Genomic DNA, 26892 nt, shown 5'->3' with positions numbered 1-26892 from the left:
TGTTTTCTTGCCTTTTTTTCTTTCCTTTCCTTTCCTTTCATTTTTCTTTTCTTTCCTTTCTTTCTTTTCTCCTACCTCCCTCCCTTTCTTTTCTCCTCCCTCCCTTTCTTTTCTCCTCCCTCCCTTTCTTTTCTCCTCCCTCCCTTTCTTTTCTCCTTCTATTCTCTTCTCTTCTCTTTATCCCGTCCTCCCTTTCTTCCACCCATTTCCTCTTTTTCTTTCTTTCTTTCTTTTCTTTTCTTTTCTTTTCTTTTCTTTTCTTTTCTTTTCTTTTCTTCTCTTTCTCTCCTTTCTCTCTTCTCTTTCTCTCTTCTCTTTCTCTCCTTTCTCTCTTCTCTTTCTCTCCTTTCTCTCTCTCTCACACACACACCTTCTCTTTTTCTCTGTCACTTGAGAATATTCAAAACCTGTTTTGTTCATTGTGCCCATGTAAATTTATAAAACCTTACTGGAATTGTAAATATTTAGGAACATTTGTGTATTCTCTAGCACAATTTTATTTATTTTTCTTTGTTTTCTGGCTGGGTTTTAGATCTCGCTATCTGTATCTTATTATAGAGGATGTTACAATGACAAAGAAGTTTAGATGTTTGTTATAGGTTTCATTAGTTGGGATATTTACTTAGCTGATTGGTATTATAGCTTAAAGACTAGTGAATCTGTGTTGCTTCAAACAAACTTGGTCTTGACCAGGTAAGCTTCTATATTTAAATATTTCACCATGAATGTTTCATGTGAATAAAGATTCTGCCGTCTAAGTGAGAAAAATTCTTTAGAAAATCAACGTCCGGGTATTTCAAACATATATTTGGTAGTTCTGCAGTAACTGAAAATGGTCCAACATTTGTAGTCAACTTTAACGTTTGGAAGGTTCAAAGCACTGTACTCATCTTCTTTTCTAAGTAAATTAACAGTGAACCTAGCATCAAAATGCAAGGTCTGCTTAATGTTTAGATCCCCAACACCATGTAAAAAGGCCACATTACATCCACAAATAAAATCAAATGAAACCCTACTTACCACTCTGCCTGCACTGTCTAGGGGAAGGTGAGATCCTGGGAATGCCGAGGATCCAAAATCTCATGGTAGGACTCTCCATGAGATTTGGGATCCTCTACATTCCCCGGATTGCTTAGTGAGTGTCATAAGCCTTCAAAGCGTTCTGGTGAGATCCTGGGAAAACTGAGGATCCCAAATCTCATGGTAAGACTCTCCATTAGATTTAGGATCCCCAGCTTTCCCAGGATCTTGAGATATTGAGATCAATAAATTAATAGAGAGAGTATTGATAAAACGTATAATCTGTCTACTTATCTTTTCTTGGAGATGGTTTAACAACCAGGTTCAGTTTTTTGGTTGACACCAGTCTGTTCCATCACCTGTTCCACCAGCCATTCAATGGAAACCTGTTTTAAGAGAAATGGATTGGCTACTTCTTTTGGCCTCCCTCTAAAACTGCTAGTTTCCTGGCTGCCATGCTAATCCACTATTTTTTTATTCTGTATTTTTACTGAGTTCCTGGCTCTGATCGAGAGTTCTAACGTAACGGTCTATGTGCTTGTTTCATGTCAATTATTTAAAATGTGTTAAAATAAAATAAAAAAAATAACCAGATAACTTTCACCTATTTTATTTTGTCTGAACTTTGGCAGTCTGCATATTTTCTTGCTCACACAGTGGCTGGCGATTTTCCACACTCAGTCATATGAATGTGGACAGATCCTTGATGTTATCAGATACAGTGCAGGACCAATGGTCCTGCATGGTTTATGATGACCTCAAAGAGAGGGGCCACTTAGTGGGACCTGCAGTCTTTTCCAGGACCTACAGGGAAGAAGCCTGTGGGAACCTCTGCATCACTCCCCCTAGACCAGGGGCCTCCAAACTTTTTAAACAAAGGGCCAGTTTGCTGTCCTTCAGACTTTAAGGGGGAATATGTCAGTGGGCTGAATAGTGCCCCAACGTTGGTGTCAGTGTAAGGAATGGTCAAAAAAAAAAGGGAAGCAAAGGGCCACAGTTTGGAGACCACTGCCCTAGACCTGGCCTTTCCAAACTTTCTAAACAAAGGGCCAGTTTACTGTCCCTCAGACTTTAGGGGGGCCAGACTGTGGCTATTGGGAGTAGAAAATGCCCCAATAGAAAAAAAATGGAAAAAAATAATGCCTCATCGTTGGTTTCAGTGAGAGTAATAGTGCCCCATCATTGGTGTCACAGAGAGGAATTGTGCTCCATCATTGGTGTCACAGGGAGGAATTGTGCCCCATCATTGATGTCACAGGGAGGAATTGTGCCCCATCGTTGAGGTCACTGGGAGGAATTGTGCCCCATCATTGGTGTCATTGGGAGGACTAGTGCCCCATCATTGGTGTCATTGGGAGGACTAGTGCCCCATCATTGGTGTCATTGGGAGGAATTGTGTCCCTTCATTGGTGTCATTGGGAGGAATTGTGTCCCTTCATTGGTGTCATTGGGAGGAATTGTGTCCCTTCATTGGTGTCATTGCGGGGGGCAATTATGCCCCATTGTTGGTATCAGTGGATGAAACGGTGCCACAAGGGCCAGATAAAAGCAAGCAAAGGGCCGCAGTGTGGAAACCACTGCCCTAGACTAAAGAAGCATTAATTTGTGAATCTACAAGGGGGTCACCATAATAGCAAGTTTTTAATGTTTTTCGGAATTCAGCTTCAAATTTCTTGATGTCTGTAATGGTGGGACAATGTGTAATGTTATAAAGGTAAAGGGGATTGATTACTTTGCAAGGTCATTACCTTTTTTTCTAAAAAATAAATAAATCCAATTCTATTATAATTATGTGTGTATGTCATTTGGCTCTTGCCAGACTTAATTTAATTTTTGGAGAAACAGGACAACCTCTCTGATTCCAACAGAGTTCCTGAATCTTATCCTTTTTTTTATGTCTGTAACATTAGCAGAAAGGGACGGCATGCACCAAGTACGGCGTCCCGAGTAGAGTTCTCCTGCCGCCTATTAAACACTACATAAGGATGGGAATAATTGCTAGGATACTGCGGCTCACCATTTGTATCTCACATGATTACAGACTACTGGGAGATAACAGCCTTTTTAATTTTCCATTTTGTAAGATCCTTCCAAACCAAAGCTGTAAATGATTCACTTTATTGTGTTGAAATATTGTGCAATGAATTACTTATGCAACCTCCTATGGGGGTGAAGAGTTGCTAGATTAGCCCCTGTCGAACTATGACCCCCCATAACATTGCCTTGGAGAAGAGTCTGGTTACCTTAGTGTCGGTCATCGGAAACCTTCCCACATGCAGGCATTTCTGGGGAAGACCCTAAGAACCCACTGAAGCTGAATGCAGAAAATTATTTAGTTTTGGTGTTAATGTTATCATTGGAGCTTTGGTTGAGTCATAAGGAGCTTAGTGACAAACATGTTTCCATTTTTAAATAAAAGCTGCAGCTTGAAAATGTACTAATTTACTACACCTTCCGTCAGGTGGGAGGTGTGTGGTTACTAGTTTGGTTCTTCATAGCGAATCATTATTTTTTTTTAAGCATCTTTTTTTTCCGCTCATTTGTGACATTTGTAGACCTCTGTAAACCATCCTTAGTGATGCTAAAGATGGTTAAGGATAGTGTTAATCTTTAACACTGCTTACTATGGTGTTGAGTAAGGCTTAATGTACACGGGACATTTTTACAACCTCTCCTGAACGATTTAACTTGACAGATGGTAACCGGCGTTTAAAACGTTTGCTTTGCCGCGTTTACATGCTGCGTTTAGTGGCGTTTTGCCACGTTTGCAGTTGGAAGCGTTTAAACAAACAAAAAAAATTATCCAAAAGTAAAAAACGCCTGTAAACGAAACGCGGCTAAAGGCGAGTTACCATGTTTACACGCGTTTACAAGCTGTTACAGGCATTTGCCTCTGAACATCCGTCCTGAACGCATTTTTTCACGTTCTGAAAAATGCTTCTAAACTTAACTGCCTAGAAAGGACCCTCTGTATACGTACTGATAAGATAACATAGAGGAGAGTTCAGGGGCAGCTGAAAAAAAATGCCAAACTACTCCTAAACGTCCGTTTAGCAGCAGCAGTGTACATGAGTCCTAACACTTATGCCCTGTACACACGGTTGGATTTTCCGACGGAAAATGTGTGATAGGACCTTGTTGTCGGAAATTCCAACCGTGTGTAGGCTCCATCACACATTTTTCATCGGATTTTCCGACACACAAAGTTTGAGAGCAGGATATAACATTTTCCGACAACAAAATCCGTTGTTGGAAATTCCGATCGTGTGTACACAAATCCGACGGACAATGTGCCACGCATGCTCAGAATAAATAAAGAGATGAAAGCTATTGGCCACTGCCCCATTTATAGTCCCGACGTACGTGTTTTACGTCACCGCGTTTAGAACGATCGGATTTTCCGACAACTTTGTGTGACCGTGTGTATGCAAGACAAGTTTGAGCCAACATCCGTCAGAAAAAATCCTAGGATTTTGTTGTCGGAATGTCCGAACAAAGTCGGACCGTGTGTACGGGGCATAACACTGTATATTTCAGAAATGTTATGCCCAAAACAAGTTGATTTTTTTCCCCCCCAAAATTAGTTAATACCAGGAGCACAATCATCCAGATCATTTAGGCTTCATGTACACTGCAGCTGATAAACGGACGTTTAGGAGCAGTTGGGCGTTTTTTTTCCAACTGCCCCTGAACTCTCCTCTACGCTATTTTATCAGTACATGTACAAAGCGTCGTTTATAGGCAGTTGAGTTTAGAAGCATTTTTTGGAAAGTAAAAAAATGCGTTCAGGATGGATATTCAGAGGAATTTGAAACGCCAAACGCCTGTAACAGCTTGTAAATGCGGTAACTCGCGCTAAGCTGCGTTTCATTTACAGGTGTTTTTAATTTTTGACTGAATTTTTGACGAATATTTGAAGAAGAAGAAGAAAAAAAAAAACAAAACGGATGTTTTTAAGCGTCAGTTACTATCTGTCTAGTTAAATCATTCAGGAGAGGTTGTAAAACGCCCCGGGTACATTAAGGTCCTATGCATTTTTAGTGCTTTTTGCGTTTTGCAGATTTGCACTACAGAACGTGTTCCATAGGAAACCATGTTAAATGGACTGTAGTGCAAATCTGCAAAATGAAAAAAGCACTAAAAATGCCTAGGTGTGAATCAGGCCCAAGCCTTAATCAGCTTATGGTCCGAGGGGTATTCGGTGCTTCATCCCGAGATCTCCTTACCCTTAACTGTGAGTGCTATACGGCTTTTCATTAATTGTTATCAGCATTGCTCCAAGCCAGGTTTACCTTTTTTATACTTCTACAAAATTAGTAAATATGTAGCTGATTTCTTTTCAGTTAAAACAAGCCAAACAAATAAAAAAAAAAAAAAAAAAAAAAAATATATATATATAGATATATCTATATATCTATATATATATAGATATATATATCTATATATATATATAGATATATATAGATATATATATCTATATATATATAGATATATATAGATATATATATCTATATATATATATATCCACAGTATTGTTGTCATTATAGTATTATGTTTGTGATAAAAACACGCTTTTATATTTTTATAGTTTTTCAATTAAAGGTAAATTTTTTTTTTTTTTTTTTACGGATACAATAAATGTGCTTTCACACTGAGGCGTTGGGAGCGTCGGCGGTGAAGCGCCGCTATTTTTAGCGGCACTTTACCGTCATTTTAGCGCAGCTATCCGGCCGCTAGGGTTAAAACGGCCTGCAAAGTGCCGGTTCGGCGGCGCTGCCCATTGATTTCAATGGGCAGGGGCGCTTTAGGAGCGGTGTGTACACCGCTCCTACAGCGCTGTAAAGATGCTGCTTGCAGGACTTTTTTTTACCGTCCTGCAAGCACACCGCTCCAGTGTGAAAAGCACTCGGGCTTTCACACTGGAGTGAGAGGAGAGGCTCTTTACAGGTGCTTTGCAGGCTCTGTTTTTAGCACTATAGCACCTGTAAAGCGCCTCAGTTTGAAAGCAGCTTAAGTTTAAGGTCAATGATAGTTTTAAGGGAAGGCTCAGATAATAGATTAGACTTTGGGGTCGATTTACTAAAAGCAAATAGGCCTTTCACTTTACCAGTAAGTTTTCACTTAGTTTAGTGGATGTGGTGAATCTCTACTGCCTTCCATTATCCAATCATTTGTATCATTTTTTTTTTTAAATTTCCTTCCACAAGATTGGGTATTCTTTGCAATGTGAATGTTCACCATATTCTCTAAGCTAAGGGAAAATTACATTGCAAAGTGAACAGTCTATTTGCCTTTAGTAAATCAATGTGTCAGTTTAGTAAGGCTATATGTGTTTAGCTTTAGGCCCCTCTCACACAGACAGAATGATCAGGTCTGCCTGTCAGTTATTCAGGCAGACCATCCATTGCTCTCTATGGAGCGCCATGTGTCCATTGACGCCCGCGGACATCCGATCCTATCCACTAAAAACAGACAGATGGGGATCCGTTCCTCATCCGTCTGGCGGATCAAATCATATGGCAGTCAGGTGTAAGAGGAGAGCAGGCTGTGTCTGTATCCACTCTGCATAAGTGAAGCAGATATGGACCAGCCATTCACCCGCTCAGTGGGTATCAGCAGACCGATTCTCCGCTGATCAGGCGGGCTCCTGGCGGAGTCCACATCATGTGAAAGGGGCCTATGGCTAACAGGTGAAACAGTTAAGTTTCAGAGATTGGACCTATGTTTGGAGTTGAGCTTAGGTTCGGAGTTGTGTTTTAGTGTTAGTTTGAGGAATGCATTTAGGAGTTTGGTTAACTATTACATAGTATTAAATAATTCTTATTTAGGTGTTGCATTGATTTTTCAGGTTTGAAGATTCTCAGCATCGAATATGATCTGATTAAAACGCATCTTGAGTTTTTCTAAACTATGGGGTGGATTTACTAAAACTGGGGAGTGCAAAATCTGGTGCAGCTGTGCATGGTGGCCAATCGGCTTCCAGCTTATTCATTTAAGCTTTTGACAAAAAAAAAAATCTGGAAGCTGGTTTTTATGCAGAGCTGCACCAGATTTTCACTCTTCAGTTTTAGTAAATTAACCCCTAAGACTTTATTGACATTATTGATAATGATGACTTCTGAAAGATGTACATAAATGCTTGTGCTGGTATCATTGATTCTTTAGCACTTTTTCTATGTAAGACTTCAAGTTCCCATTTGAAGGGAGTTGTAAATATGAAACCGATTACATTTATTTTGCACTTTTCTTGTTCAATTTTTTTTTTATTGAGTATAATGAACCGGATACATCATTGTACAATTTCGTTTTGTATATGCTGCTATGCAATCAAAACACAATAAACAAAGAATAAAACAACTTGGAGCAAAATGTCAAGTCATAAACAGAACTATTGCAAATGGACAACCCTGACTCATGGGGACAATCCTGCTTAAGAGCTCCATAATATCAGGATTATGAAGATTTCAATTTAACTTGCACAGTTCAAATAAGTAATCACGAAAAGAAAGAAAAGTAGGGCAAGAAGAGTGAAACCAGGGAGTCCGGTAGGTGCAACGGCCATTTTTAGAATATCAGTGGGTAGTTCCATGGGTGTACAAAGTCTTATGGCAGGCAATTGTCTACCAATGGCTGCCATATTTTCGAGTGTTTACGGATACAATCGAGTAATGTGGCCTCAATTTTGCTATGGATCATAAATTGCAGTATTCTGTGTTTCGTTTCGAGAAGACAACGATTGGGTCATTTCCATGCCTTGGTGATTGTTTAGATGCAGTAGTAACGTAGTTAGATCAGGTGGACATTTATTTAATAGGGCTGTGGTAGCGTCAGGAGTGAGGGTTATTTATTTTGGACTTTTACTGGCATTGGTCAGTTTTCAGCATTTTCCTGTTGCAAGAGCAGCAAAAAAAAATTGAACTTGGTATGAAATTGATGGTTTCTTTCACGTATACCAAGAACAGCTCAGTGTAACTACAGTTTGTTTTCTGATACTATCAGCAGCACTTTTTTATAAAGTATTTTATACAGTGCACAATGGGTGTAAGAGCAACAATCACACAAAGAAAAGTACAAGTTGGAGAAAAATGTCAAGTCATAAACAGAACAATTGCAAATGGACAATCACGCTTAAGAGTTCCATAATATCAGGAATATGAAGATGCCTATCTAACTTGCACAGTTCAAGTAGTCAAGAAAGGAAGAAATCAAAAGAAGAGTATGTTAAGAAGAGGGAAACCAGGGTGTCCGGTAGGTGCAGTGGTCAAGCAACAGCCAATTTTAGAATATCAGTAGGTAGCTCCATGGGTGTACAATCAAGGTTCCAGTAGTGATTGATTGAAGTCTCATGGCAGGCCATTGTCTACCTATGGCTGTCATATTTTCAAGTGTTTAGGGATGCAATCGAGTAATGTGGTCTCAATTTTGCTATGGATAATCAATTATTATTTGATAAATTATGATTTATGTAGCTCCAACAGTTTGCGCAACACTTTACAATATAACGGGAGACAATACAGCAATAATACAATTCAATGCAAGAGGGTTAGGAGAGCCCTGCTCCTGCGAGCTTACAATCTAATATTGCGGGTCTGGGTAAACAAAAGGTAAAAACTGTGAAGGATGAACTGATGGGAGAAATAGAAAATTCAGATGTTAGCTGAAGGCTGGATAGGCTTCCCTGAAGAGATGAGTTTTCAGGGATCGCCTAAAGGTGGACAGAGTAGAAGATAACCGGACAGATTGGGGTAGTCTGTTGTAGAGGATTAGAGGAAGCCAGTGGAGGGATTGGCAGAGAGGGGTGGCAGACACTAAATGCTTGGTAAGGTGGATGAGTCTGGCAGCAGCATTCATGATGAAGAGGGGATAGCTTTTGGAGAGGCAGGCCAATTACGATAGGTAGGCCGATTACGAGTTATGATAGTCAAAGTGAGACATAACAAGGGAATGAATAAGTTACTTAGTGGTTTCAGTGGTTAAAAACTGGCGTATTTTGGAGATGTTAGGAAGGTGAAGTCTTCAAAATTTGGACAGCAATTGGATTTGGGGCTGAAAGGACAGATCAGAGTGAAGGATGACACCTAGCACCCTGACATGAGGGGAGGGACTGATGGTTGTATTATTAACTGCTTGTCGACCAGCCGCCATCATTATACTGCGGCAGGTCGGCACGATCCCGCAAGCCGTCGTCGCTATACATTGGCTCGCGGGATCGGGATTGCAGGCGCGTGCGCCCGCTGCACAGAGAGGGTGACGAAGCTCGTGTCCGACGGTCGTGATGACCGATGGTCACGAGAGGCAGAACAGGGACCTGTGTGTAAACACACAAATCCCTGTTCTGTTCTGTGAGGCGTGACAGATCGTGAGTTCCTAATAGCTAGGAACCACAATCTGTCATTTCCTCTGGGTAGTCCCCTCCCCGTACAGTTAGAACCACACACAGGGAACACAGTTAACCCCTTGATCGCCCCCTAATGTTAACCCTTTCCCTGCCAGTGACATTTTTACAGTAATTAGTGCTTTTTTATAGCACTCATCTCTGTATAAATGCCATTGGTCCCAAAAATGTGTCAAATGTGTCTGCCATAATGTCGCAGTCCCGATAAAAATCGCAGATTGCCCCCATTACTAGTAAAAAAAAAAAAAATAATAAAAATGCTATAAATCTATCCCCTATTTTGCAGACGCTATAACTTTTGCACAAACCAATCAATATACGCTTATTGCGACTTTTTTTTTTTTTTTTTTTACCAAAAATATGTAGAAGAATATATATCGGCCTAAACTGAGGAAAAAATAGTTTTTTTTAATACATTTTTGGGGGATATTTATTATAGCAAAAAGTAAAAAAGAATGCTTTTTTTTCAAAATTGACACTCTTTTTTTGTTTATAGCACAAAAAATTTAAACCGCAGAGATGATCAAATACCGCCAAAAGAAAGCTCTATTTGTGGGAAAAAAAGGATGTCAGTTTTTTTCGGGTGCAACGTTGCACGACCGCACAATTGTCAGTTAAAGTGACGCAGTGCTGAATCGCAAAAAATGGCCTCGTCATTCAGCAGCCAAATCTTCCAGGGCTGAAGTGGTTAATAATAAATTGCGGTATTCTATGCTTCATTTCGAGAAGACAAAGGTTGGGTGTTTTGATGCAGTGGTAACATATAATAAAAGTTTAAATTGTGTCGTAGTTAGATCAGGTTGGTGTTTATTTAATAAAAAGAAAAAGAATGATGTGGTCCAAGGCACCATAAGCAATTGGCCTCCATCCCAAATTTGAATAACCAAACCAAACTTTCTCTCTGTGTTTATTTAATAGGACTGTGGTAGGGTCAGGCGTCAGGGTTATTTATTGTGGACTTTTACTGGCATTGGTCAGTTTTCAGCATTTTCCTGTTGCAAGAGCAGAAAAAAAATTGGACTTTAAAGATGTATGATATTGATGGGTTCTCTTAAGTATATCAAGCACAGCTCAGTGTAACTACAGTTTGTTTGCTGATGGGTGTAGGATCAACAATAGCAAAAAGAAAAATACAAGTTGGAGCAAAATGTTGAGTCATAAACAGAACAATTGCATATGGACAACCCTGAATCGTGGGGACAATCACCCTTAGGAGCTCCATAATATCAGGATTATGAAGATGCCTATCTAACATACACAGTTCGAATAAGTAGTCAAAAAAGTAAGAAGGTAAAAGAAGAGGGAAACCAGGGGGTCCGGTAGGTGCGGTGGCCAAGCAACGGCCAATTTTAGAATATCAGTGTGTAGTTCTGTAGGTGTACAATCAAGGTTCCAGTAGTAATTGATCAAAGTCTTGTGGCAGACAATTGTCTACCCCTTGGCTGCCATATTTTTAAGTGTTTAGGAATGCAATCAAGTAATATGGGCTCGATTTTTATACATTGGGGTATTCTATGTTTCGTTTTAAGAAGACAAAGATTGGGTGTTCTCCATGCCTTGGCGATTGTTTCGATGTGGTGGTAACCTGTAACAAAAGATTAAATTGTGTGGTAGTTAGATCAGGTGGGTGTTTTTGTGGTAGGGTCAGGAATGATACACACGATTGGAATTTCCGTCAGAAAAAAACTTGGATGTTTTTTCCGACGGAAGTCCGCTCAAGCTTGCCCTGCATACACACGGTCACACAAAAGTTCTCAGACCTTTCGACCGTGAAGAACGCGGTGGACGTAAAGCACTACGTCGAGCCGAGAAAATGAAGTTCAGTGCTTCCGAGCATGCGTCAAATTGTTTCAAGCATGCGTGATTTTTTGCGTTTCGGAATTGCACACAGACGAAGGCATTTTTGGATAGGAACTTTTCCAGACCGAAAAATAGAGAACCTGCTCTCAATCTTTTGCTGGCTGGAAGTTCGCCAGCAAAAGACTGATGGAGCATACACACGGTCGCATTTTCCGACAAAAAGTCTTATCTGAGTTTTGCTGGCGGCATTTCCGATCGTGTGTACGCGGCACGAGGGTTATTTGTTTTGGACTTTTACTGCCATTGGTCAGTTTTCAGCAGACAAAATGTGAACTTTATAAACATTGCAGCAAAAAATGACCCTAGTTTGTCTATAGCAACTGTTTAGAACCTAGTTTGTAAAATAAATGTGGCTATCTGAGTGCTGATACTTTTACTTTCCTTTGGATCTGCTCAATTGTCTGTACACAACAGGTACACTTCAAATGAAATCATGTTCCCGGTTGATGGCATGGTCGTTTGGCTGTAGTAGAGCACATTGCAGGTCCAGTTGGGCAGTCGAGTTTTCCTTTTGTGTGGCATGAGGTTAATATTCTAGGGAGGCTGTTAAGCAAGTGTTTGTCTCTTTGAACACTCTCGCCAACAACAGTTGCATTGCTGGCAGGCATACCTTTTTGAATCGTCTGGCCTTCGGTAGGACCACATCACCCCGCTGGTTTTGGACACAAATGAATCAAACCTTTCCTAGCAGATTGTATCAGATCGGCATCCATTAGGGGGCTCTCCAGGGTTGGGTACATCTTCAGATTTAAATTCTAAAGGTTTATTTTTCTTACACTTACTCCCCCCCCCCTCTCACCTCCCTTTGTTTTTTTTGTTTTGCAGAAAAGGTCACGGATCGCCTACAGTGACGAAGTGCGGAATGAGCTACTAGGGGATGATGGGAATTCCTCGGAGAGCCAGGTAGGATGCTAATCATGCAGCCCTAGTGGGTGGCTAGAGGGTACAGGAGGGTCTCACACACTGGGCAGCCCATGCTGCTTCCTTAACAGAATTAGCAGCTACTCATGTGGAAATGATGTTGTTTAATGCAAAGCCCGGATTTTAATCAACTTCAAAACCTTTATGTGGAGATCTTACCATTAACCCTTCAGTCGGGAGGACAGGGATATCCCCATCTGTTCTGCTGGCTTTATGGGTAACTTGGAGGGCACAGTTTAAGAAGAAAGCTCTCTCCTCATCCCGTGTATATATACTAAAAGAAAAATACAAAACAAAAAAGAAAAAAAAAAAACCCCTCTAATACACATAACTGCATTTTGATATTATAATTAAATCAACACAGGCACCGCCAACGAATAGATACTTTAAGAGCAACAGGGGTTAGCTGCACTTTGAAAGAACTATTTTAAGATTTTTTTTTTCTCCTTTTTTACACAATGCTCTGCTGGAACCGCATTCTGTCATTAATCAAAGTCTAAAATGTTTACATGTACATGCTGTGTTGTATAGTGAAACTCCAACATAATATTACATTTCCCTGCGCCCCTCCCCTCCATCATCACCATGTTTAACGCTTTACTTTATTAACCAGTTAAATGGAGCGTTTCGTTTTTTTTTTAAATATATAAATATATATAAACACACTGTGTATGGATGTGTATATATAAATACATATATATCTATATAGATAGAGATCTCTCTCTATATATCTCTATCTATCTTCATATATATATATATATATATATATATATATATATATATATATATATATATATATATATATATACATATATATATATATATATATATATATACATATATATATACATATATAAAATCTAAAATATATATAAAATAGATAAATATATAAAATCTGCAGTTATTTGTCTTTACTATACAATAGTCAGATCTAATTCCTGGAACACTTTCTATTTCCACTTGCCTCTAAACACTGCAATTTAATTAAACAATAGATATTAACGACTTAGTTCTTTTTGAAACTTTATTTCGTGTTGTACAATAATCATCTTCTTTTTTTTATTGTCTGTTTAAGCCAATTATTTTTTACATTATTTCTTTTAATATTTTCAGATGTGGACATATGTTATTAATTTACACCAGCTAATAGGTTTCAGAAAATATAACAAATGACATGTTTTTTTTTTTTTTTATTCTAATAAATTACCAGCACTCCTAAAGGTATTTCAAATACATTTCTATTTTAAGACGCTTATCTGAGACATTCTAACTAGGTAAATTATAGAATGCTTATGCCTGAAGATTGATAACTGCTGGACTTATTTTGTTCTAGTCTGGGAATGAAAGACAAAATCAGAATTCTTTTAATTTCTTTTTTTTTTTCATTAAATATCTGTAAGACCTTTTAATTAGAACAGAAAACTTAAAAAACTACAATACAGCCAAAAACAATTAAGCAGTGTGCATACATTTATACTATATTTGCTTTTAATAGATGATTAGTTTATTTTACCTATTGATATTTTTAATGATGTACTATTATTGAATTACACAGTGCCAGCGTTATTTCTGGTGTAGTGCCGAGGTTGTATCAATCAGGAACCAAGAATAGACAATAGTGAAAACAATTGATTTTATTATTATTATTAATAGTGATATTGTTGTTGTTATTAATCTTATTATTAATAATAATATATTATAATATTATTATAATATATTATATTAATAATATTATTATATTATAGATTGGTTAATAATAATATTAATAACAGTAACAACAATACTTTATTATAATTATATTATTATTGTTGTCACGGTTATTAATAACACTAATAAAGATAATTATAGTATTATTATTGTTGCTGTTATTATTAACCATTCTATAATATATTATTATTGTTGTTAATAATAAGTATAATAATAATTATGATATAAAAATAAGAACACTTTAAGTGTAAATATAATTATACAATAAAGTTTTTTTTAATTTATGCAGGTTTTGCACATAATAAAAACTTTATTTGGGATTTTGTTAACTGGTATTTTTTTACAATTTTTTTTTACAATATTCTGAACTCTATACTTAGAAAAAGACTTTATTCAATGTTAAAAATAAAAAGCAATTGCAGTGCATTATCCATAAGCTTTTTATGAAACATTTTAGTTATCTGGTTGCCTAAATTAGTTTTTTTCTGGTAGATCCTGGGAGCTATTATTTTTTTGTGAATTAATCTTAAGTGCCTACAGGGTTTAAAGCTAAGTTCTCAAAAATATTTCATGCTAATCACTTTGTAAAGCCATTGGCATGTTATCTAATTGAATTTAAAAAATATTTTTATTTTATTTTTTTATAAGGAAGAGCGATAGACGCAACAGCAGTTAATGTCTGTTTTATTGCAAACCTCCTGACTTCAGCCTTAACTTTATTTTGAGTATTCATTTATTTCTAAAAAAGAAATGCTTTTCCCATCAGTTTTACCATTTGCAGTCCCCTCAATCCATATTATAATTTGTTATTCCTTTTTTTTTTTTTTTGTCACTGATCTGTCTGCCAAGCCATGGATATATTCTTATTTAGAAAAAAAATAGCAGAATGTGCTTATTTAATGTCAGCTCAAAGTCCTGTAGTGTTAGTCTTGCAATTTTCCGAATACCCTGCCTCAGGTATCAGCTTCTTGAATGCTGTAGGCTGTGAGAACCATAAAGTGCGACAATTCAGACCGTATTCTTGTACCTATCCGAGATACAGACCGGATCCTTGTATCTATCCTAGATAAAGACTACATCCTTGTATCTATCCGAGATACAGACCGGATCCTTGTATCTATCCGAGATACAGACCGGATCCTTGTATCTATCTGACATACAGACCGGATCCTTGTATCTATCCGAGATACAGACCGGATCCTTGTATCTATCCGAGATACAGACCGGATCCTTGTATCTATCCGAGATACAGACCGGATCCTTGTATCTATCCGAGATACAGACCGTATCCTTGTATCTATCCGAGATACAGACAGGATCTTTGTATCTATCCGAGATACACACCAGATCCCTGTATCTGTCCGAGATACAGACCAGATCCTTGTATCTATCCGAGATACAGACCGGATCCTTGTATCTATCCAACATACAGAACGGATCCTTGTATCTATCCGAGATACAGACTAGATCCTTGCATCTATCCGAGATACAGACTGGATCCTTGTATCTATCTGACATACAGACCGGATCCATGTATCTATCTGACATACAGACCGGATCCTTGTATCTATCTGACATACAGACCGGATCCTTGTATCTATCTGACATACAGACCGGATCCTTGTATCTATCTGACATACAGACCGGATCCTTGTATCTATCTGACATACAGACCGGATCCTTGTATCTATCTGACATACAGACCGGATCCTTGTATCTATCCGAGATACAGACTGGATCCTTGTATCTATCCGAGATATACACCGGATCCTTGTATCTATCTGAGATACAGACCGGATCCTTGTATCTATCCGAGATACACACCAGATCCTTGTATCTATCCGAGATACAAACCGGATCCATGTATCTATCCGAGATACAGACCGGATCCTTGTATCTATCCGAGATACAGACCGGATCCTTGTATCTATCCGAGATACAGACCGGATCCTTGTATCTATCCGAGATGCACACCGGATCCTTGTATCAATCCGAGATACACACCGGATCCTCGTATCTATCTGAGATACAGACCGGGTCCCTGTTTCTATCCGAGATACAGACCGGATCCTTGTATCTATCCGAGATAAAGACTATATCCTTGTATCTATCTGAGATACCGACCACATCCTTGTATCTATCTGAGATACAGACCGGATCCTTGTATCTATCCGAGATACACACCAGATCCTTGTATCTATCCGAGATACAAACCGGATCCATGTATCTATCCGAGATACAGACCGGATCCTTGTATCTATCCGAGATACAGACCGGATCCTTGTATCTATCCGAGATGCACACCGGATCCTTGTATCAATCCGAGATACACACCGGATCCTCGTATCTATCTGAGATACAGACCGGGTCCCTGTTTCTATCCGAGATACAGACCGGATCCTTGTATCTATCCGAGATAAAGACTATATCCTTGTATCTATCTGAGATACCGACCACATCCTTGTATCTATCCGAGATAAAGACCGCATCCTTGTATCTATCCGAGATACTGACCGGATCCTTGTATCTATCCGAGATACAGACCGGATCCTTGTATCTATCCGAGATACAGACCGGATCCTTGTATCTATCTGAGATACAGACCGGATCCTTGTATCTATCTGAGATACAGACCGGATCCTTGTATCTATCTGAGATACAGACCGGATCCTTGTATCTAGCTGAGATACAGACCGGATCCTTGTATCTAGCTGAGATACAGACCGGATCCTTGTATCTAGCTGAGATACAGACCGGATCCTTGTATCTATCCGAGATACTGACCGGATCCTTGTATCTATCCGAGATACAGACCGGATTCTTGTATCTATCCGAGATACAGACCGGATTCTTGTATCTATCCGAGATACAAACCGGATCCATGTATCTATCCGAGATACAGACCGGATCGTTGTATCTATCCGTGATAAAGACCGCATCCTTGTATCAATCCGAGATACACACCGGATCCTTGTATCAATCCGAGATACACACCGGATCCTTGTATCAATCCGAGATACACACCGGATCCTTGTATCAATCCGAGATACACACCGGATCCTTGTATCTATCCAAGATACACACCGGATCATTTTATCTATCCGAGATACACACCGGATCCCTGTATCTATCTGAGATACAGACCCGGATCCTTGTATGTATCCGACATACAGACCGGATCCTTGCATCTATCCGACTTACAGACCAGATTCTTGTCCGAGATACAGACCGGATCCTTGTATCTATCCGAGATACAGACCGGATCCTTGTATCTATCCGAGATACAGACCGGATCCTTGTATCTATCCAACATACAGACCGGATCCTTGTATCTATCCGAGATACACACCGGATCCTTGTATCTATCCGAGATACACACCGGATCCCTGTATCTTTCTGAGATACAAACCGGATCCTTGTATGTATCCGACATACAGACCGGATCCTTGTATGTATCCGACATACAGACTGGATCCTTGTATGTATTCGACATACAGACCGGATCCTTGTATGTATCCGACATACAGACCGGATCCTTGCATCTATCCGACTTACAGACCAGATTCTTGTCCGAGATACAGACCAGATCCTTGTATCTATCCGAGATACAGACCGGATCCTTGTATCAATCCGAGATACAGACTGGATCCTTGTATCTATCCGAGATACAGACTGGATCCTTGTATCTATCCGAGATACAGACTGGATCCTTGTATCCATCCGAGATACAGACCGGATCCTTGTATCTATCCGAGATACAGACCGGATCCTTGTATCTATCCGAGATACAGACCGGATCCTTGTATCTATCCGAGATACAGACCGGATCCTTGTATCTATCCGAGATACAGACCGGATCCTTGTATCTATCCGAGATACAGACCGGATCCTTGTATCTATCCGAGATACAGACCGGATCCTTGTATCCATCCGAGATACAGACCGGATCCTTGTATCTATCCGAGATACAGACCGGATTCTTGTATCCGAGATACAGACCAGATTCTTGTATCTATCCGAGATACAGACCGGATCCATGTATCTATCTAAGATACAGACTGTATCCTTGTATCAATCCGAGATACAGACTGTATCCTTGTATGTATCCGAGATACAGACTGTATCCTTGTATGTATCCGAGATACAGACTGTATCCTTGTATGTATCCGAGATACAGACTGGATCCTTGTATCTATCCGTGATAAAGACCCTATCCTTGTATCTATCCAAGATAAAGACCGCATCCTTGTATCTATCCAAGATAAAGACCGCATCCTTGTATCTATCCAATATAAAGACCGCATCCTTGTATCAATCCGAGATACACACCGGATCCTTGTATCAATCCGAGATACACACCGGATCCTTGTATCAATCCGAGATACACACCGGATCCTTGTATCTATCCGAGATACACACCGGATCCTTGTATCTATCCGAGATACATACCGGATCCTTGTATCTATCTTAGATGCAGACCGGATCCTTGTATCTATCTGAGATACACACCGGATCCTTGTATGTATCCGACATACAGACTGGATCCTTGTATCTATCCGACTTACAGACCGGATTCTTGTCCGACATACACACCGGATCCTTGTATCTATCTGAGATACAGTCCGGATCCTTGTATCTATCCGAAATATAAATTCCTGCAAAAACAAAGTTATTAGTAAGTAAAATAGGATCACTTTAGAAACTGTTTGCTGAAGCTAAAGAATCTTGACTCTGGGTATTCAGCATGTAGATCCCCATAGGGCGCCCCTTGAATTTAGCGTGTTTAGTATACTGTATGATCTCATAGGTTTACACATATGTCATAACACGTCAAGTACCCACTACATCTTGGGTAAATGGAAGCAGATTTCTGCTGGTTATGTTTACAGAGGAGGGATGTCAGCAGTCTGCATTATTTAAAAAGAAGCGATGGGGTCACAGTGTCATGAATAGTAGGCTCCCTCGTTACAAGCCATAAATGCTCATATTGTTTACAAAGGATTACGCAATGAAAGCTTGACAGCGGTGGTCAGTGGATGATTCGGGAGGTCGGCGGCCTTGTTTAATTTGCTTGGTTGCACGTGCTTTTTCAAAAAAAATTTTTTTTTTTTTAGTCTTAAAGGGGGTTCCACTTTCAAATAACGTCTCATTGCTTCTGCATTGAAACCTTTCCTAAGCAGGACTTTCTTTTAACACTGAACTCCAGGCAGTAATCTCTATAATCATTTATACTATGATCTGTATTTTCAAAATGCAAGCAGTGTAAGTACCTGAACCTGACTTGGTATTAGCCTCTTGCAGTCTCTGTATGGCAGAGCTCAGACTGGGAAAGGGAGGAGCAGTACAAAGAGGCCGTCAGTTGTGCTGCAGTGCTCATGTGCACATGCCTCCCCCACCTCAAAATGTATTTATTTATTTTTGTAATAAAGCGGTATTAAACTTAAACCCAAAAATGTTATATATTGCAGCTTACCAATTCATTTGACGTGGTGGCTGCTTTAGTTTTTTTTTTTTTAGGCTTTTTTCCTTGTTTTCACCTGGTGATTTGTCCAGTAACACACCTCCTGTATTGGAGCGCCCCCAATCTGGAGCAACGGAGACACCTTTGGGTAGCAGTGTTGCCTGTTTGGGGGAGGGGATTGTTAGATGCACTAGAAGATTTAAAGCGGAGTTCCACCCACATATTTTAATTTTTTTTAAGGAACCCGTTCTGCTGTTATTAATTACATTCTGTAGAGGTACGTTGTTACAAAATCCACCGTTCTAGTACATCTTTTTTTTTTTTTTTTTTAAACCAACCTTTGTTTTTTCCTTCTTGAGCGCTTCCATCTTAAGTGTGGGCATGTGAAGCCCGCTAGGACCGTTTTCCAGGATAAGGTGCTGCTGGCTGCCCAGCAGGCATTTCCTGATCTCGCCCATGCGCATTACACACTGGGCGTAGTGCAATACAAACAGGTAGCGATGCCCAATGACTCCTAGGAATGATGACACACATCTCCCAGGATCAGAGGCGCCGCAGGAAATGACGTACATCGCCACGGCTCAGGAGGAAGAAAAAATCAAGACACCCTAGCAACAAGGTACACAGAGCTAGGAAAAAAAATCCTGGCACAATCCTCTACATAAAGTCAATGTAGGAAAAAAGGGATAAACCATGCCTCTCCCGAGGGGGGCGGCTATGGGAAATCTGAATTTTCAAATGCCCGAAAGGTAATAAAAATAAATATAGCAAAACCATATAAAATCACATAATGTTTTATTTATACAAAATGATTAAAAAGAACAGCAGGAGTGTACGCTCCATTCAGAAATACCAAGTACTAGACAAATATCCACTATAACCATCTGTGCTTGACTGGATGGTGCGAGGTGTATGGATCAACGCGTTTCACTCAGTAAGAGGGTTTTTCGGGAGAGGCAGTGGGTTATCCCTTTTTTCCTACATAGAAGATTTAAATACACTAACAAATTGAAGCCAAACTCTAGCTCACACTTTATAAGCATTTTCAGCAACAGTTTTTTTTCTTTTGGGATAAAGGTTTTACATAAATGAATAAAAGCTGATCATTGTAAACGCCCCTGCCAGTGGTAGATGGTTTGTCTCAACCCCCTAATTGCTAGGACAGCTTGTTACTAGCAGGGTTTCTGGAAGAAAATAAAAGAAGAAAAAAGACAAAAATAGAAAACGAATGCAGCCATCACATCTAAGAATTGGTAAGATGCAGTATAATGTTTACTTTTGGGTTTAATACTGCTTTAAAGGGGGTTCCTCCTGCAGATAACTTATGTTTGCTTGTACGGGAAACCTCTACTAAATATGACTTTCTTTTAAAGGTTAAAGTGATACTAAAGTCTTGTTTTTTCTAGTAAAAAATAACAAACATATTATACTTACCTGCTGTGTGCAGTGGTTTTACACAGAGCACCCAGATCCTCCTCTTCTCGGGTCCCTCTTCGGTGCTCCTGGCCCCTCCCTCCTGTTGAATGCCCCCACAGCAAGTAGCTTGTTATTGGGGCACCTGAGCCGAATGCAGCTCCCTGTGTCCATTCACACACAGAACAGCGGCCCGGCCCTATCCCCTTTCTCTCCTCATTGGCTGACTGACTTTGACAGCAACAGGAGCCAATGGCGCCGCACTTCTGTCTCAGCCAGTGAGTAAGGGAGTCCCGGCCAGCCGAGACACTCCTGCAAAATCACTGGATCTGGATGGGGCTCAGGTAAGTATTAGGGGGGCTGAGGGGGACTGCTACACACAGAAGGCTTTTTATCTTAATGCATAGAATGCATTAAGATGAGCGTTCTTGCTGCGTTTTAAATGCATTTCAATGGGGAGGTGCGTTATTTGTGCGGTTTGCCAAATATGCAGCAAGCAGGATTTTTAATACCGCTTCAAAAGGTGCCAATAATGGCTGACAATAAATTCATATTCATTTAAATTCATGATATTAATTAAAAAGTTGAATATAGTGGAGTTTAGCTTAAAATGTAATTACATACAGCCAATAAAGTCTGAAAAGTCTGAACTCCTGCTCTACATGTTTATGGCAGGGGCTTACTAAGCAGTGAAGAATTGGGGTAGGGATGACCATCCTGGAGTCTAATCAAGTTGGCAATAGTAGTTCCCCTATTTATAGTAATGCAAATAATCTGATCAAACCATGTTAAAAATTTAAAACCACATTTCCGGCTATAGAAAATAGGTAAGTATATATGTAAATCGCTGCGTAAAGTACGGTAACTGTAATAAATAACTAAAATAAAGTATATCCAATTTTTTTCTTTTCCTTTTTACAACTAGAAATGTAAAACAATAAAACCCTTGTCAGGTTTTTTTTTTCTTTGCCTAAGAGCAAAAATCATCACTCCAACAAAAATAAACCTCAACAGTTTGATGTCATAAAACAATTCAGCAAGTGAAGCAATACATGGTGTTACATGCACATTAACTTTAATGCCATTCTTAGTCCATAGGGTTCAATATTGAGTTGGCCCGCCCTTTGCAGCTATAACAGCTTCAACTCTTCTGGGAAGGCTGTCCACAAGGTTTAGGTGTGTGTCTATGGGAATGTTTGACCATTCTTCCAGAAGCACATTTGTGAGGTCAGGCACCGATGTTGGACGAGAAGGCCTGGCTCACAGCCTCCACTCTAATTCACCCCAAAGGTCTATCAGGTTGAGGTCAGGACTCTGTGCAGGCCAGTCAAGTTCCTCCACCCCAAATTCACTCATCCATGTCTTTATGGACCTTGCTTTGTGCACTGGTGAGCAGTCATGTTGGAACAGGAAGGGACCATCCCCAAACTGTTCCCACAAAGTTGGGAGCATGAAATTGTCCAAAATGTCTTGGTATGCTGACATTAAGAGTTCCCTTCACTGGAACTAAGAGGCCAAGCCCAACCCCTGAAAAACAACCCCACACCATAATCCCCCCTCCACCAAATGATTTGGACCAGTGCACAAAGCAAGGTCCATAAAGACATGGATGAGCGAGTTTGGGGTGGAGGAACTTGGCCTTCTCGTCCAACATCAGTGCCTGACCTCACAAATGTACTTCTGGAAGAATGGTCAAACATTCCCATAGACACACTCCTAAACCTTGTGGACAACCTTCCCAGAAGAGTTGAAGCTGTTATAGCTGCAAAGGGTGGGCCAACTCAATATTGAACAACATAAGCAAAAAATTGGGGGATAATTCGCCACAATATAAGCGCCCAATCACCTGTTAGGTGTTCACCAATTAACCAAACATGCATGCAAGAAAAAAAAAGCTCCGATACTCCCTACCAGGGGAAGGAAGTATCACAACTCAACACTGAACCCTACGGACTAATGCCCCGTACACACGGTCTGACATTGATCGGACATTCCGACAACAAAATCCTAGGATTTTTTTTCCGACGGATGTTGGCTCGAACTTGTCTTGCATACACACGGTCACACAAAGTTGTCGGAAAATCCGATCGTTCTGAACGCGGTGACGTAAAACACGTACGTCGGGACTATAAACGGGGCAGTAGCCAATAGCTTTCATCTCTTAATTTATTCTGAGCATGCGTGGCACTTTGTGTGTCGGATTTGTGTACACACGATCGGAATTTCTGACAACGGATTTTGTTGTCGGAAAATTTTATAGCAAGCTCTCAAACTTTGTGTGTCGGAAATTCCGATGAAAAATGTGTGATGGAGCCCACACACGGTCGGAATTTCCGACAACAAGGTCCTATCACACATTTTCCATCGGAAAAATCCGACCGTGTGTACAGGGCATAAGACTGGGATGCCATTAACGTTCATGTGCGTGTAAAGGCAGGTGTCCCAATACTTTTGACAATATAGTGTATCTTATAAACCCTCTGTAGCTGCAGACACTGTGGGGTAATTCATCTTGAAAGCTAGTTCACACCAGAACCATGCCACGCGACTGCTGATGTGTATTTTGTGCATGTCGGTGTGATACTCTGTGATCAGTGCATTGTTTAATTTTTTATTTTTGTCTAAACTTTATTGAATACATGTCTATACATCACAGCATTTCAATGTGCTGTACTTTGTTCTGTTGTGTTGCAATGAAAAAAAGTAGTGCATGCATTTCTTTTTTTTCTTTTTTTGCTACTGGAACACAATGGTGTCAACTGGCACATTAGGAAACAAGACAGTTCAATTTGTCTTTGCATTGAACTGCGCTGGGAAAGTCTACCCAGTGCAGGCCCAACACACGTGATGTGTACAAGTCCTCAAAGATCATAATAAAGACTTTCCAGTTACGTTTCGGTCCATTTCAACAGCTCGGGGCACCTGCTGTTTCTGTACAGTAGAAGGCAGGATGGCTGCCAAGTATCTGCTGTCTCAGAAAATAAGGGGAAAGAAGCTGCAATTTCAGTGCTCTTGTTTTGAACTTTAAAAATGAATTTCCCCGCAATGTCTACAGCTATAAAGGTCAGTGAGGGCTTGGTTTAAAGTGTTTTTACTGCTTGTTCAGAATATACAGTATAAATACTTTAGTGTGCATAATCTGTGCTCATTGTCATAATAAAGTACTTATTGCGTCAGCTGAAAGTGTATCTAAAGAAATGTCATGTACCAGTCCATAGGTGAGGCTGCCGCATCCCCCCCCCCATTTCTATTACATTGGGGTGGAGTGGTTAGTAGTTTATAGAAGAAAAATTGCTTTTGCTTTAATGGCTAACTCTACCTTTTGCATAATGTTACGTGTTACACCCATATTTTGGATGTGACCTGGTGCAAATGGAAATCCCAGCCATGACTCTAGTTGCCTGGAGTTGTCATGTTCTTCCTGTGCTTGTGTGGGTTTCCTCCAGGTGTCCCGGTTTCCACCCACTCTCCAAAATCCTGCTGGTAGGTTGATTGTCTACTGTCTAAATTAGCGCTAGCATGTGTATGTATGCATGTGAGGTAGAGACCTCACATTAAAGCGGAAGTAAATTCTGGGGGGAAAAATAACAAAACTTTCCACCTGCAAAGCAATGTAATAATGTGCTAGTATACACCGCATACTAGCACATTATGAAAGACTTGCCTTAAAACGAAGGGCTTCAGCAGCACGCTGTCATTACTGCAGAGGCCTCCATCTTCTCCAGGTCTTCCTTCCGTGCTCGGGGACTCCGGGCATCTGATTGGCTGAGCCGCGATGACGTCACTCCCACGCATGCATCAGGGTTTCGGTCATGGCACACAGCTCTGAAGAAACTCCACAGTTATCCTGTTCTGACATGTCATATCGCAACTTATTTCCTACAACGGTACTGTCCCAATAGGTGCCATGTCGACTTTGCGACGCTGCACCGATTTTTAAAAGTAGTTTCTGCACTACTTTTGGCGACTTCGGGGGCAATTTCAATAGACATCTGTGCAGGAACCCACACAGATGTCTTTCAAATTGTCCCCGAAGTCGCACTGAAATGCGGGTTTGAAATTTTTTTTTCAAACCCGCGTTCAGTGTGAATGAGGGCTCAGGCTTTGTTCAAATATATGCGGCTCTGGATTTGGTGCAGAGTCCGGTGCAATTTCCATTCACCAGTTGGGGTGCGAATTTGACACTGAAATCGCACCTGAACTGGACTGAAAAATGCACAGGACACTTTTAAGATGCGCACCGCGACCGGCACACATATACAGTATGTGAACCGGCTCCATTGAAAGCCTGTCTGGTTCACATGTTTTGTGAATCGGATGCGGTTTGAAATACATCCAATTTACATATATGTGAACAGAGCCTTAATGCTTCTTGAGAGCGGGGAATGACACAGCACTATAGATATATATATATATATATATGAGACATTGGTGATACATTTGCTCAAATTATGGGCTATGAAGATTCTCCAGTCTTCCTAATTCAACCAAAGAATGTTAAAGGCATGTCTGTGGTTAAAGCCTTGAACCCTTTTTTCCATTGAGAAACGAACGATCAGCTACAATTGCAAAATGTAAAAAAAAAAAATAAAAAAAGTTTTGGAAAATCTGTGTAAATTGTTTTTTTCAACATCCGGTCACATTGCTTGGTTTTATTGGGATATGTTTTGCCACCCTTTAACTTGACCACACATGTTATATTCTGTTATAATATCCTTTAGATTTACGAGCTTCTGTTATGTGTGATGTTTTACCTGATGGGCCAACAAATGAATGAAATGTTTAGGTCCTAACAAGAAAATCGAAAGGAGATTGTATAGAAGCTCTGAAATCAAGTATTTATATATGATCAGCTTTTGAGTGTAGGATCAGCAAGCTACATTATTTACTAAGAAGAGAATGAATTGATTTTTTGTATGCAAAGCGTTACATATTTCTAAATTCCTACCATTCTGATTAAAATGACAAAAAACACAAATCGCTGTCCAAAGACAGATAAAGAATTAAATTATTTCCCTGCACAAACTGACCTATTGAACCCATAGCTTTTTTTGTACTTCAGACTCTATGAACTGGTCCCATAGTAGATTTTCCTGCCCATATATTGTCTATAAGATGCCCTCTTATGATGTGCATTTAGTGCATCATTTTATGTTCATTTTAACAAAGCTTAGCTTAAAGTGGAGTTCCAGCTTTTTTTTTTTCTTCTCAAAAACACCCCCGCAATTGTAATACAATACATTCTGGAAAAAATAACACTATATTACGTTTTTTAAATTATTTTCTAAACTCATTCTGCCCTTCTCCGCATTGTTCTCCCATCTTTAATGTGGGCATCTGAAGCCCACATGTTGTTCCTCCCGGGATACGGTGCTACTGGTTACACCCATTGACTCCTGGGACTGATAACACTTGTATCCCAGGAGCCAATGGGCAGGCAGAAATGATGTACCTCACAAGGTAAAGCCGAAGAGGAATTTTATGTTTGCCAAATAAGGTAAACGGCCATAAAAAAAAGGTCTGATGAGTAATGTACATGTGATCACGAATGCAGGGGGGCAAAGTTTAAAAGGGGGTGGAACTCCGCTTTAAGTAGTATTTTCAGAACTTTTTATTTTTAACTTTAATGCCTTTTTGCTGTTGGTTTGCAGTTGCCTGTATTTTGATTTAGACAAAAATGTAGAAATGTTAAATGGACAGTTAGAAAATAGACATTTTTTGGTAATATCTCTCCGATACAAAGGTGCAATTTTTTTTTTTTTTTTTTTTAGTACGGTGAAAACCTTATATCATTCACCATGATGTCTTGAAAAGCATTCTCCATTATCTTAACAGTTTTTTTCAATTTTTTGAAGAAAAACAAATCTATCTATCTTATCTATCTTATCTATCTTATCTATCTTATCTATCTTATCTATCTTATCTATCTTATCTATCCTATCTATCTATCTATCTATCTATCTCACAATGTAAGATTTATGATAATGCCTCTTTTTGAAATTATGAGGGCATCTACCAAGTCTTAAGAAAATATCCATACTGGTAGCTTCTCTCTAACAAATACTGATTAAATAAGTGATCACAAATGCTCTCAATCCACAATATAAAAAAGAAT

At 39.6% G+C, this 26892-nt stretch overlaps 1 protein-coding gene across 7 annotated transcripts in view; it reads left to right on the top strand.

Annotated features, from left to right (window-relative positions):
• VTI1A (vesicle transport through interaction with t-SNAREs 1A) overlaps nt 1–26892 on the top strand; it is a 678091-nt gene that overhangs the window by 134719 nt on the left and 516480 nt on the right. For all 7 annotated transcript variants that reach the window (XM_073595879.1, XM_073595874.1, XM_073595875.1 and 4 more), the window contains exon 4: nt 12101–12178. In XM_073595879.1, the coding sequence (XP_073451980.1) occupies nt 12101–12178 (78 nt within the window). The remainder of the gene's footprint in view (nt 1–12100; nt 12179–26892) is intronic.

This window comes from Aquarana catesbeiana, linkage group LG08 (genome assembly GCF_042186555.1).
Source record: "Aquarana catesbeiana isolate 2022-GZ linkage group LG08, ASM4218655v1, whole genome shotgun sequence".
Lineage (NCBI taxonomy): Eukaryota > Metazoa > Chordata > Amphibia > Anura > Ranidae > Aquarana > Aquarana catesbeiana.
The sequence above is the reverse complement of the archived record's forward strand: the minus strand, read 5'-3'. Positions and strand labels throughout refer to the sequence as shown.